This window comes from Panulirus ornatus, chromosome 68, assembly GCF_036320965.1.
Source record: "Panulirus ornatus isolate Po-2019 chromosome 68, ASM3632096v1, whole genome shotgun sequence".
NCBI classification, from domain to species: Eukaryota; Metazoa; Arthropoda; class Malacostraca; order Decapoda; family Palinuridae; genus Panulirus; species Panulirus ornatus.
This window is the reverse complement of record NC_092291.1, coordinates 17,919,006-17,932,859: the sequence shown is the minus strand read 5'-3', so window position 1 is coordinate 17,932,859 and position 13,854 is coordinate 17,919,006. Positions and strand designations below refer to the sequence as shown.

At 38.1% G+C, this 13,854-nt stretch overlaps 1 protein-coding gene across 1 annotated transcript in view; it reads right to left on the bottom strand.

Moving 5' to 3' along the window:
• The window catches only part of LOC139747333 (uncharacterized), a 43,038-nt gene that overhangs the window by 23,167 nt on the left and 6,017 nt on the right, over nucleotides 1–13,854 (bottom strand). Inside the window, exons 4-7 of the mRNA XM_071659518.1 lie at nucleotides 12,621–13,795; nucleotides 11,034–11,161; nucleotides 6,528–6,712; nucleotides 2,791–2,873 (exon numbers count right to left, since the gene is read on the bottom strand). Coding sequence (XP_071515619.1) covers nucleotides 2,791–2,873; nucleotides 6,528–6,712; nucleotides 11,034–11,161; nucleotides 12,621–13,795 — 1,571 coding nt within the window. The remainder of the gene's footprint in view (nucleotides 1–2,790; nucleotides 2,874–6,527; nucleotides 6,713–11,033; nucleotides 11,162–12,620; nucleotides 13,796–13,854) is intronic.

Here is a 13,854-nt window from a genome sequence, read left to right as displayed (position 1 = left end):
AGTGGCTCAGGATTGCAAGGTATTTTGGGAAGCAACACCGCCTGCAAGAGAAAGTGTGAAAGGCAGTAGATGGGCATGCAAGAAAGGGGAAAGTGGTGGGATGATGAAGCTAAGTTGCTAATGAAAGAGAAAAGAGAGAAGTATGAGTATTACTTAGAGGGAAGGAAGGAGTGTGAGTGATTGAGAGATGTACAAAAAAGCAGTAGGAGGTTAAGAAGGTGCAAGGGCTGAAATTGAGAGCAATTTGTTCTTTCATCCCAACTCTCATTTGCTATGACCAAATGAGGATTAGGGTGAGTGAGTATTATCAAACTTTAGGGAGAATAAGATGTTTTGGAAGGAGGTAATCATCTAAAAAAGAAAAAAAAAGAACATATGGGAAAATCAATAAAGGAGGCTAATTGGGAAGTAGTAAAATACAAAGATGAAAAGAGGAGATGGAGCAAATACCTTGAAAGATTACTTAATGTATCTGCTAGTATGGTGGCAGATATAAAGTGTATGGGCTGGGAAGGCATGAGAAGTGAGAGAGTCATGGAAAGTGGTTTGGCGAAAAAAGAAGACATGGTGAAAGCTTTTGGTAAATTGAGATGTAGCAAGGTGGATGGTACTGTAGCTGAATTTCTTAAGAAATGGGGTGACTGTTGCTGACCAGCTAGTTAGGACTTTCAGAGGATGTGTGGGTCATGGTAAGGTGTCAGAGAATTGGCAAAATGCATGTATAATGTTCACTGTATAAAGACACGAGAGGAAAAGACTCTGAATTACAGAGGTATAAGTTTGTCATTTGTACCTGGTAAGCTGTATAGGAGATTGGTGATTGATAAGGTGGGGCATGCACAGAGAATCAGACCAGGGAGAAAAAAGGTAGTTTCACAAGTGGTAGACAATACATAAATCAGGTGTTTGCTTTGAAGAATTTTTTTTAGACTTATTTGCTGTTTCCCATGTTAGTAAGGCAGTGCCTGGAACAAAGAAAGGCCTCATTTACTCATATCCATTCCCAAGCTATCCCAAGCTATCATTTGTAATGCACTAAAACCACAGCCCCCTATTCACAACCAGGTCCCATAGACCTTTATGTGGTTCCCTTTGGCTGTTTCATATGCTCTGGTTCAGTACACTTACAGCATGTTGCCCACTGCATTCCACATCACTCCAGTTCACTAAACCCATGCAGACCTTTCACTCTCCTACATGTTCAAGCCCCAATCACTCAGAATCTTTTTCACTCAATCCTTCCATTCCCACTTTGGTCTCCCCCTTCTCCTTGTCCCCTCCACTTCATCATATATCCTCTCTGTCAACCTCCTCTCATCCATTCTTTCCATATGTCCACACCACATCAACTTACCCTTTTCAGCTCTTTCAACCACACTCTTCCAATTTCCATGCCTCTCTCTTACTATTTTATTACTTACACCACTTCACACCACATATCGTCCCAAAACATATCATATGACTCACATCCTTATCTACAGCCCATGTATAACATCCATACATCGTTGGGACTACTTTAACTTCACACATACCCATTTTCACCTTCCCAGATAATGACCCTCTTTCCACACATTCCTCGATACTTCCAAAACCTTTGCCCTCTCATCCACCCTATGACTAACTTCTGCTTCCATGGTTCCATTCACTGCTATGTCCACTCCAAGGTATCTATAACACTTTAACTCTAGACTTTCTCCATTCAAACTTGCACCCCTACTTGACCTAATGATCTTGCTTCATTCACATTTACTCTCAACTTCCTCCTTGCACACACTCTCTTACACTCAGACACCAACCTCTGCAGTTTCTCACTCAAATCTGCCAGTGCTGTGTCATAAGCAAACACATGACTCACACAACTGTATTTTACTTCACTTTGTAAAACTGGAAGTGTTATGTCAATCTAATTGCCAAAAACAGAAATTACTGTCTTATCAAACTAGACAGTTATGAAAAACTATCATCGTACTTAAAAATGAAACCATGGATAAATATCAGCTAATACGAAGAGAAGACAGCATATATGTATCATGAAGGCCAAGCAAGTAGAGAAAAGAGAGAACATGTACACAATTCTCAACAACATAGTCATTGAAGACAATCTGATGGTAAAAATAAGTCATAAGCTTAAGAACTGGTTTATATTAGATGGAATTGGCCTCACTAAAGCTATTAACTGGGCACAGGTCACGGTAAATGGATCAAAGGGAAAGGAGCATTGTTTTGCTCTTAATGTACCCAAGCAAAAGGAATATAGGCTACTGAAGGTTACACTACTGGTAGCCTGAGGAACTTAGGATATGCTATTTAGCCTACCATAGTACTGTACAGCATGAACATAAATGATGATATAGTTATCTGTAAGCTATCACAGGAACAAAAGTTTAACGTGCCAGAAGCATGGGGTAGCTTACCAGTACTGATTAGTGTATGTTTTTCATGTTTTGATTTAACAGTTATTCCTCCATCATGCATAGATTTAAACACCTTTAAAAAACATCACTCCTGTTCCATAAAAATTCTGCCTGAAAAACTCAGCTGTTACATAAGTATATACAATGTTCAAAATAATCTATGCTTGTAAATGGTTCCTGTTTCATATCCACTGGTATTCTGCACATTTTCTCCTATTCAAGGCCTCCCTCTTACACTCCAACTTGCCAAAACATTGCTAACTAGAATCTTTTCAAGTTTTCTTTTGATCACAAATCCACTGATCACTTTCCCTAAAAAAGCACCACCTGATAAAAGTAAAATTAAACAGTCCTAATAGAAAAATAGAGTACTTACCCAAGATCAGTAGAGAGAAGGTTGGTGTGAATTTCACCCCAAGTATAACACATGACTAAAATACTTCCACACACATTATTATTCTGTAAAAAGAAAAGAGCCAGTTACATAGTGAATTAAAAAAAATGAGAGCAACAATACATACATACTTATAACTATAAAGAGAACAAAAATAACAGTACCAATACAAAATCTTAAAGAGGTTAATATTAATGGAGAGGACAAACTATTATCCTGTAAACGTAAGAGCCCAATATATAACTGCTGGAAGTATGATCATAAAACATTCCTTGATTCTAAAAATATCACAAATATTACTTTTTCTCCATACTTGCTTGCTCTTTCCACAACAGCAAAGTAGCACAAGGAACAGAGAACTAAGTCTTTGAGGAAAAAACCACACTTGTTTCCTTTTGTTCCTACTTTTAAAAAATGATGAAGCAGCTGGGAAGGAATTACACTCCCTCACCTCAACTCCCATATTTGACATGCAGAAGATGTGTAGGTGATATTCTTTCTACCCTATCCCCAGCAAAAATAACTCCAGCAGGGAGAGAGAAAAGTGAGCGGTTCCAGGTGAAGGTTGGTTTGTGGCAGGGGTGTTTGTTGACACCATGGCTATTCAATATGTTTATGGATGGTGTGGTGAAGGAGGTAAATGCTAGAGTTTTGGAGAGGGGTAAGTATGCAGTCTGTAGGGGGTGTGGGGGGGTCTGGGAAGTAAGTTGTTTGCTCAAGACACAGCACTGGTAGTAGATTCGAGTAAGAAACTGAAGTAGGTGGCTAAGTTTGGATGAATGTGTAAAAATAGGAAGTTGAGACTAATTGAGAATCAAAGCAAAGTTATAAGGTTTAGCAAGGCAAAAGGACATGTTAACTGGGGTGTGTGACTGAATGAAGAAACTTTAGAGAAAGTGAAGTGTTTTAGATACCTGGAAGTGGACACGCTAGCAAAAGAACTATGGAGAAGATTTGCGTCATAAGGTGGGTAAGGGGGAAAAGGTTCTTGGAGTATTGAAGAATGTGTGGAAAGAGAGGTCAATAACTGGGAGGGTAGAAATGGGTATAATTAAGTACGGCAGTCTTAATGTTGTAGTACGAATGCAGGGTATAGGCTATATGTAAGGACATGAGAAGGATGGATGTGTTGGAAATGAAATGTTTGAGGATAGCATGTGGTGTGAGGTGTTTTGATTGAGTAATAAAAAGGAAAGGGAGAGGTGCAGTAATAAGAAGAGTGTGACTGACAGACCTGAAGAGGGTGTGTGGATATGGTTTGGACATACAGAAGGAATGATTGAGGATAGGTTGAAAAAGAGGATATATTTGTCAGAAGTGGAGGGGACAGGAAAATGTGGAGACTAATATGGAGACAAAAAGATGGGAGTGAAAAATGAATTTGAAAAATTGGGACCTGAACATGCAGGAGGGTGAAAGGCATGCACAGGATAGGGTGTACTGGAGTGATGTGGTATGCTGGGGACAGTGTGCTGTCAATGGACTGAACCATGGCATGAGAGGCAGTCAGGTGGGAAACCTAGAAAGGTCTGTGGAGCCTGTGTAAATGGGGGTATGTGGTTTCAGTGCACTGCACATGACAGCAAGAAAATGGATCTGAGCAAGCACAGCCTTTCTTTGCCTCTTCCTGGTGCTACTTTGGTAATGTGGCAAAGGTGGGCAAGTATGAAACAAAATCTTCCCATGATCCATCAACCTCAACATAAAAGGCCATAAACAAACTAAATACTTACGGACCCCAATGTTAAACTAGATTAAGAATTCATAAGTAACAATTATAAAGCATACATCTGCTAAATTTTAAACTGTGCCATACCTCCTTGGTCAACCTGCCTTTCAAAAGAAAACAGCAAAACTACAAATCATGCAAAATATAGCACTTGGAATAATCATCTGTTGCTACCTCTAGACAGCATAAGGCTAAGGTCCACCATGGTGTACAAATAAAAGGTTAGGTTATCTTGGTAATTCAATTTTTTGATGGCCAAATGACACCTTTTGTGGACTGACTTTGACTGTGAAATATGAGGTTACAAGATTCACCATATTTTTGAACAACTCATCTTTTAAGAAAATCCCGTTTTCCCTTGCATAGCCAACTGTGCCCTCTCACAAACCTTGACTTATAATCTCTCAAATCTCATCATGTTTCAGTATCCTTTGCTTTATCTCATACTTTGTTACCAACTATAATTATTTGGCTGGATAATGAAAAACCAGCTGCATTCCCTAAAAGTGTCAACTCTACAGTAAAATATGAAAATGGTAATATACTCTTAACTACTTTTTCATCAAGGGAAAATCATGGAGACTCCATACCTGTCATTAATATATTTAAAAAAACAAAAACAAAAAAAAAAACATGAAAGCAGGAGGGGGTAGGGGAGAGAAAAAAAAAGAAAACAAAGTATCCATGGTTGATGGCTGCAGGATGACGTAAACTTCCTCAGGTGAAACATATTTTCTTGCTCCTTAGACTCATAATGTAGAAATTGTAAAGGGCATGAATTAATTAAATGCCTGGATTGAAAGGTACACTAATCTGTTCAGCACTGCCAACTCACAAGCATTTGTCAAAAATACTGTATGTTTTCATAATTTATATATCGGTATGCATTATGATACATAACACACATTGACAATGATGAACACACTATAAAGGGCATTTATACTTTAAGCACTGGATTTAAAAGGGATGCTAGGCATCCCAGTGTCACAAACTCATACTCTTTGTCAAAAACGGTTGTGTATCTAAACAAGTAACACACACACATGGCACATCTATCTACCTATCTAGATCTCGACGCCTGTTACCACTTGCCACTCCCTCAAGGGGGTGGCTATGACAATAGAGTCTCCATAACTAGTGACTTCCATTGCTGCTTGTCAGCCTTTAGTACCCTACCATTAAGAAGCCAATGGAAGACAGCAACTCTAGCACAGTTTTTGCAGAGGCTCCTACCTACAGCTCCTACTAACTACTACTTGACACTATAACACATAACATCCATAAAGTACCTAGATAATGGTGAAAATAGTAAAAATTGGAAATAAATTTATACGTGAATTACTCAGTGGGGATCGGTATCAGCTGACTGAGTTGCTGTTTATGTGTGTAGTTTCATTCAGCCAACATGTGTGAGCCACCCATTTCATAAGCCTGGTGCAATTTCCTGACTTGTGGAGGGACAGGAAACCCCATGGGATCTTCCATTTCTTTTTTTTCAAACTGGTAGGAGAACTTTGTTACTTGAAATAACTGCAAGTTGCAGTCTCATTTCCAGTTGCTGGCTGATTTTCTGTTATCATGGCAAAAGGGTTAAGTTATTAATCACCCTACTTACTGAAAAATTATCATTCCCATCCTGAACTTTCACTCATTCCTCTTACAGTCCAATCACCCTTATGACTCCACAAACTGTCGTGGGTGTTAGAAGGCAAGCTGTTTAAATCCTTGGCCACAAGTGATTACCTCTTGCACATATGATCAATCTGACCTACTCCAAATTTGAATGGAAAATTTTTCTTTACTATATCTTCTTTTCATTAAAACTATTCCTTTGTATTTCTTCTGTAAAATTTACTATATCTAGTTATACTCCTCCCTCACCTTCCAGCAATACTCAATTACTGTGATAAAACTGTATAACTGAAAAGCATTACACATCAAATTTCCTTTACCTTTAATATTAATAAAACAAAGAAATCTCAAAACTTACATGAGGCTGAGTCAGCATAGCAGGAATGAGTGGCTTGATTCCATAGATAGCCATCCGATTCATTATGTTAGCAAAGGTTGGTGCAACTCCCACTAAAGAAACTGTCAACATGGTTGGGCTGGCCTTCATAATACATGAAAATAGCCACACCACCATACTCACAAACTGTATGTCTCCAGGTTTTCCTGAAACAATGAAATACTGACATGTATAAGGGTATAAGGATAACAGTGATGTATGGAAATAAAAAGTGTGTGGTTGAGAGAGTAGAGGAGGGTGCACTGAAATGGTTTGTACATATGGAGAGAATGAGTAAAGAGAGATAGACAAAGAGGATATATGTATCAGGGGTGGAGAAGCAGGAGACAAAATTGGAGGTGGAAGGATGGAATGAAAAAGATTTTGAGCAATCGGGAGCTGAACACAGAGAGGTAGAGAGGCGTGCTAGGAATAGAATGAATTGGAATGATGTGATATACTGGGGTCAACATGCTGTCAATGGACTGAACCAGGGCATGTGAAGCATCTGGGGTAAACCATGGAAAGGTCTGCAGGGCCTGGATGTGGATAGGGAGCAGTGGTTTCAATGCATTACACATGACAGACAGAGACTGAGTGTGAACGAGTGTGGCTTATATTGTCTGTTTTCCTGGCACTACCTTGCTGAAGCAGGGGTAGGTAGCGATGCCGTTTCCAGTGAGGTGGGGTGGCGACAGAAATGGATGAAGGCAAGCAAGTATGAATACGTACATGGGTATATATGTAAATGTATATATATGTATATGTTCATATGTGATATGTATATGTATATATATGTGAATATATAGGCGTTTATGTGTATATGAGTGGGTGTGCCATTCTCTGTAGTTTCCTGGTGCTACCTCACTGATGCGGGAAACAGCAATTATGTATAATAAACATAGAAATATAATTCTTTTCTATTTCATCTATACTTTACAGGCCTTCTCTACCAATACACCAGCAAGATTTCCAACATAAACTAGCTGATATCAAAATAACAGTTTTAAGTATATATTTTGATCATCTAATAAGTTCTATTTTCAAACTTGAAATTTTAAAGTAAAAACACTTAAATGTAAATTACATTAACTTCTGAATGATAGTGTCATATCAAAACTACTATGAATAATTTTCTAGAGAAGTTTGCCCCAGCAGCCTTACTCCATCACCTACTCAGGAAAACCATCCCCTTGATATCTAATTTTTGGCATAATTCCCCAGTAATTGTCTTTGCACAATGTCACACACACAACATCAATTGCATAGACGAAAGTACAAACATGTACATGTACACACATGTACATTTACTTAATCACTGCTTTAAGTTGGAGATGCATTCCTGGGAGACAACCTGTAGTGGAATCACAGTTCAGTGGAACTTATTTTCCCATGATTTACCGAGATGAGGGGGGATTACATTCACAGAGATATTTCTCAATCTAATTTTCACATAAAAAACATGGACAAAATACCAAGAGACATTGCAATGCAGATATTCAAATAACCATGGCTGAGTCGTCAGTTTCTGATGCTACCTTGCTAATACAGAAAATGGGAAACAAGTATAAAAAAAAAAGAGAAATGCAATGGAAGATATCTTTTTAAGTAAACATACAATATGGTAAAAAAAAAAGGGATGTTATGCTGATTTTGCTCTTTGATCCAGGCCCTCAACATTTGTTCCATGTTCTTCGTTATGCATGTTTACAATGTTCTCACTGATACACTTGCCAAGCTAAGAGTGCTGGTGATATCAACACCATGTAGACCAGCATCAACTGCCTCAAAATGTCTGAAGTTTATCCCAAGCTGGTGCTCTTCCTGATCTTATTGCCACAGGCACAAGACTCACTTGTATCACACTCAAAGTTGAAGTGGGTTTAAGGAGGTTATACACAATATTAAAACAAGAATGTAGGCTGAATAATCACCAAAGTCAAGTGTATCAGATTGGAGCAGAAGTAGATGATGCATTCATTAGCAAATGACTACTTACCGAAGTAATTACCCGCTACTGATACATGGGGTTTCAAAAACTTTTTCAATCTCCTTACTGGATAATATATGAGATAAACCAGATAGTGAGATATCAGATGGTATCTATATATTGATCAACCTTGGCAAAATAAGCATCCTTGCACTTCCACAATTTTTACCTAAAATATAAAACTAGTGTTATATCTAACACTACCATCTACTGACTTTACTTGACTCCTTCTCAAACAGTATACAGTGAACCCTCTCTACTGGACTAAGTGGGGTAAACCCTGTCCAATCAATCTGTTTTTCCAATATATGCAATTGGTTCATTAATCAGACAATCTTTATTGGGTACATCAGGCTTACATTCCAATGCATCTAATGAATGTACAAAGCACCCATATAGGTTAAACACAAAATAAAAAAGCTGTTTAGAACTATCAATCAGTGTCCGTAAAAAACAATGTCTGACCCCATACATTTTCAAAGGAGGTAAGCAGCTCAGGTTTATTGTGGGCACAAGCATATGACACTCTCAGGGTGAAATCATCTTATATGTGATCGCTAAGACCAACATTTCTAATGGTGTAAGCACCAGCAACCTGCCTCACTATGCCTCTTGCTATCTTAAGGAAAAATGTTCTTTCTTTACTCCTCCAGACAATCGCTTCATTTTGGGAAATTCTCTGCTGGGCACTGTATAGTTCTTACACCTGTGCTTCAAGATGGCTAACCCTTATCTTTCAAAGGAGGAGAAAGTCCAGATTCTTGCCTGGAAGCAAGAAAATATGAATAAACGAGACATCTAGGCATACTGAGCACTCAAAATGCTTGCTCAGGCAGCTGCTTCCTGCAACACCTCATCAAAGCCTTGCCTCATTCAGGAGATCAACCCTACATACCCAAAATATGGACCTAGAATACTTTAAGAACTATGCCAGTTCCATACCCAGACATCTGTAGATGGTAATCAAGGCCAAGGGGGAGATGATAAAGTAATAAAATGTGAGACATTGCATTTGAAAATGTATGGGGAGGCAGACAAAGTTTTTGTAGACATTGTATGTATGTACTGAACTGTATGTACAGTGACATACACAATACTGTTACACAATGATCTGGAAAAAGAGAAGCTGCACTATACTTACCAGTGCTTAAGGTGAATGTGAGGTTAGAACTGATGTTAGAGGTAACCATTGTGCTGATGGTGAGGTTGGAGGTAAGAGCAGATTTCACTTACTTTCTATTGTGTACTACACTTACAATTACACTTACTAATCGCACTTATATATCTACTACTGTAATGTTAATGTGAAAGCAAAAAATTGAGGTTTTCTGGGACAAAAGTGTCACACACAACAGCAAGCACTAAGAGATGTTGATGGCAACACGGCAAGCCAGAATGAACAAATCTCCATAATATAGAAACACTGAACTTCATGCATGTATTAATGTTTTATTAAAGTACAGTGAAATCATCACTTTTGGAGGAATGTTATTATTTTTTTTACCTACAAAATATGGTGGAATCCACATCAGTGAGAAAACATGACACAAGTTCATTCATAATGCAGAAGGGATGTTTTCAAAGTTAAAACCTTAGATATCCTATTTCTTTTCTCATGTTTGTGTACTGAACCAGAATATCAATTTGAAAAATATATCAATATACACAATTCTACAACATACGACTGCAGTAGTAAAATAATTTTTGTGCACAGAAACTATATTGTATTTACCTAAGCACCTGTTTGTGATCACAAGTGAGAACAGCTTTGGACTATCATCACATTAATCAGATTAACTCAAATAAATCATATAACATTCCACTCAGGCATTGGGTATCTAATAAAGCTGATATCTAATATAAACAGTGTCCAAAGAAGAAAAGTTTTACTGCACTCCTGGCACATTTCAAAAACCTTCATTTAGCTTAATACGAATGCAGTAGTAAAATAATTTTTGTGCACAGAAACTATATTGTATTTACCTAAGCACCTGTTTGTGATCACAAGTGAGAACAGCTTTGGACTATCATCACATTAATCAGATTAACTCAAATAAATCATATAACATTCCACTCAGGCATTGGGTATCTAATAAAGCTGATATCTAATATAAACAGTGTCCAAAGTAGAAAAGTTTTACTGCACTCCTGGCACATTTCAAAAACCTTCATTTAGCTTAATATGTATGTTCATCTTTTTCAGCACAACATTCTTCTTCATACATCCATACCATACGATCAATCTTTCTAAATCTTTCATTTTACGGTGTGATGTTTTTAACATTATCATCCTATCAAACTTCATCTTTCACAATCTACAAGCTTATACTACTGTGCTGTGCAAAGGCATTCTTCACAATTTTTTAACTTCATACAATGGCACTACCATTATGTCTATCTAGTTCTTTAGTATACAGTACGTCTAAGCTGTCTTCCATCAGACAGTATCAACAGAATACCTGTAATGTTTTTATTAATCCTGCTGAGGTTATACATACCTGGTGCTCTAAGAAGTTTAGAACAATCTTTCGTTAAAAAGTACAGCATGAGTTCCCAAACTTGCAGAACTTGTTTATGACCCATCTGACCCAAGTTGCTAACTGCCCTCATCATGGACAGCATAAATCTGAGGGTTATGTAGGCCAATAATAAAATAAGAAAAGTAAAATTACAGATATTGCATAACTGTATGAAGACTGACATAAAGATTGTACTGTGTGTGCATGTGAGGATTAAAAGAATGGGCAATACATTAATAAATCAGTTCAGATAACTTTTCTTGAGAGAGGGATATAGAAGTAACAAAGGGAACCACAGGAAACAGCATCACTATTCCCGCTTCAGTGAGGCAGCGCCAGGAAAACAGACAAAAAGGCCACATTCATTCACACTCAGTCTCTAGCTGTCATGTGTAATGCATCAAAACCACACCTCAATATCCACATCCAGGCCCCACAGATCTTTCCATGATTTACCCCAGATGCTTCACATGCCCTGGTTCAGTCCACATCAACCCCAGTATACCACATCGCTCCAATTCACTCTATTCCTTGCACGCCTCTCACCCTTCTGTATGTTCAGGCCCTGATCGCTCAAAATCTTTTTCACTCCATCCATCCACCTCCAATTTGGTCTCATGCTTCTCCTCATTCCCTTCACCTCTGACACATATATCCTCTTTGTCAATCTTTCCTCACTCCCCATATGTCCAAACCATTTCAACACACCCCCTTCTGCTCTCTCAACCACACTCTTTTATTTCAACATATCTCTCATACCCTTTCATTACTTACTCGATCAAACCATCTCGCACCACATATTGTCCTCAAACATTTCATTTCCAACACATCCACCCTCCTTCGTACAACCATCTACAGCCCTTGCTTTGCAACCACATAACACTGTTGGAACTACTATTCCTTCAAACATACCCATTTTTGCTCTCCAAGACAACGTTCTCTCCTTCCACACATTCTTCATCATTCCCAGGACCTTCACCCCCTCCCCACCCTGTGACTCACTTCCGCTTCCTTGGTTCCATTTGCTGCTAACTCCACTCCCAGATATCTAAAACACTTTACTTCCTCCAATCTTTCTGCATTCAAACTTACATCCATCCCAATTAACTTGTCCCTCAACCCTAGTGAACCTAATAACCTTGCTCTTATTCACATTTACTCTCAACTTTCTCCTTTCACACACTTTTCCAAACTCAGTCACCAACTTCTGCAGTTTCTCACACGAATCAGCCACAAGAGCTGTATCATTTACAAACAACAACTGACTCATTTTCCAGGCCCTCTCATCCCTAACAGACTGCATACTCATCCTTCTCTCCAAAACTCAAATTTACCTCCCTAACCTCCCCATCCATAAACAAATTAAATAACCACGGGGACATCACACACCCCTAGACATACACAAAGGTCTTTACAAAAACATTTGTTTTTCCTAATTTTTCACTTATGCTGGAATCTGCTTTGTTAATTGCAACTAACTTTTCCTGCACTATACTTAGTCAAAATCCTATCCATGAAAAAGATAACTAAACAAATGGCATGCTACATATAAGACACTGTACTCACCTGGGAGGAAAAAGTAGCTTCCCTTCATACACAAGCAACGAGTCTGGTATTATTTGTTGATTGTCCAAGCTGGCGGAATTCTCGTTCAGGCCAAATACAATCTTGCCCAACATTTCTGTTATATTTCTTAGTTTGATGAACACCTCAAGAATTTCACAAAGTAGATCATCATAAGCTGAGTAAAGGGCATCCTTAGAAGCTGCTATATCATGTACATTATTGTAACAACAAATATCACATAACCTTATCAATATACAGTTACTCATGAACTCTGGAATGACTGCCAACAGGATGCGAAGGCACTTGTATCCATGTGTAGATTCAGGAGAAGTACTTGTCAACATTTCCCCTAAACTTTCCAACCATGTGCTGAAGTTCACACCACTTACATTTGCCATTAGGTCTAATGAAGATGATTCTACCACATATAATATGGAATATAAAAGAGCTTCTTGTTTTCCCTTATCAAGCTTTGATGGTTTCAGTTTCTGAGCAGCAAGACTGTTTTTTTCAATGCATGGAATTTTAGGACTTGGAATAGATACATCCAACATGTGACACAGAACAATTACAATTTGGTAGTGCAGTGCTCCATGACCTTTAAATCTAAGCAAAAACTCATTAAGGAACTCCTTTAATAAGCACTGGCTAACTTCAACCAACTCATTCTCAATTGCTGACAGAATCAATACTAATAATTTGTCAACTTCACTAGAAAGCACTGCCTTTGTCTCTTCAGATAACAAAGTACTCAAAGTATCCCTGTACATAGCTATAAGTTCATTCTGAAACAAATTTGTAGATATCACCATCTTTACTTCCTTAAGCAACTTCTGCACCAACTCCCTGTCATCATCCAAAAAGACAACAACAAGTCTAGCAGCAAGCAACAATAGGTGATCTATGACAGCAGTCATAGCCCAGTTTCTCTTTGGCTGGCTTCTTAAATGTGAGCTAACTTCCACTGTCATCATCAATGTAAGTGTTACATCAAGATCACTTTTATGGCCCTCAAGTAACCATTTTATAAGGCCTTTTGTGAGAAAGAGGCAATGTTCAGATGAATGGGTGACTAAAGGAGCTAAAGTTGGATTGGATACCATAGTATGGCACACTTTGATAGCACCCTCACGCACAATATCTTCTAAACCACTGTTGATGACGTCCACCACAGTCTGTATAAAACATAAAATCATAGTTGTAACAATGTATAATCATAATTTAATTGACAGAG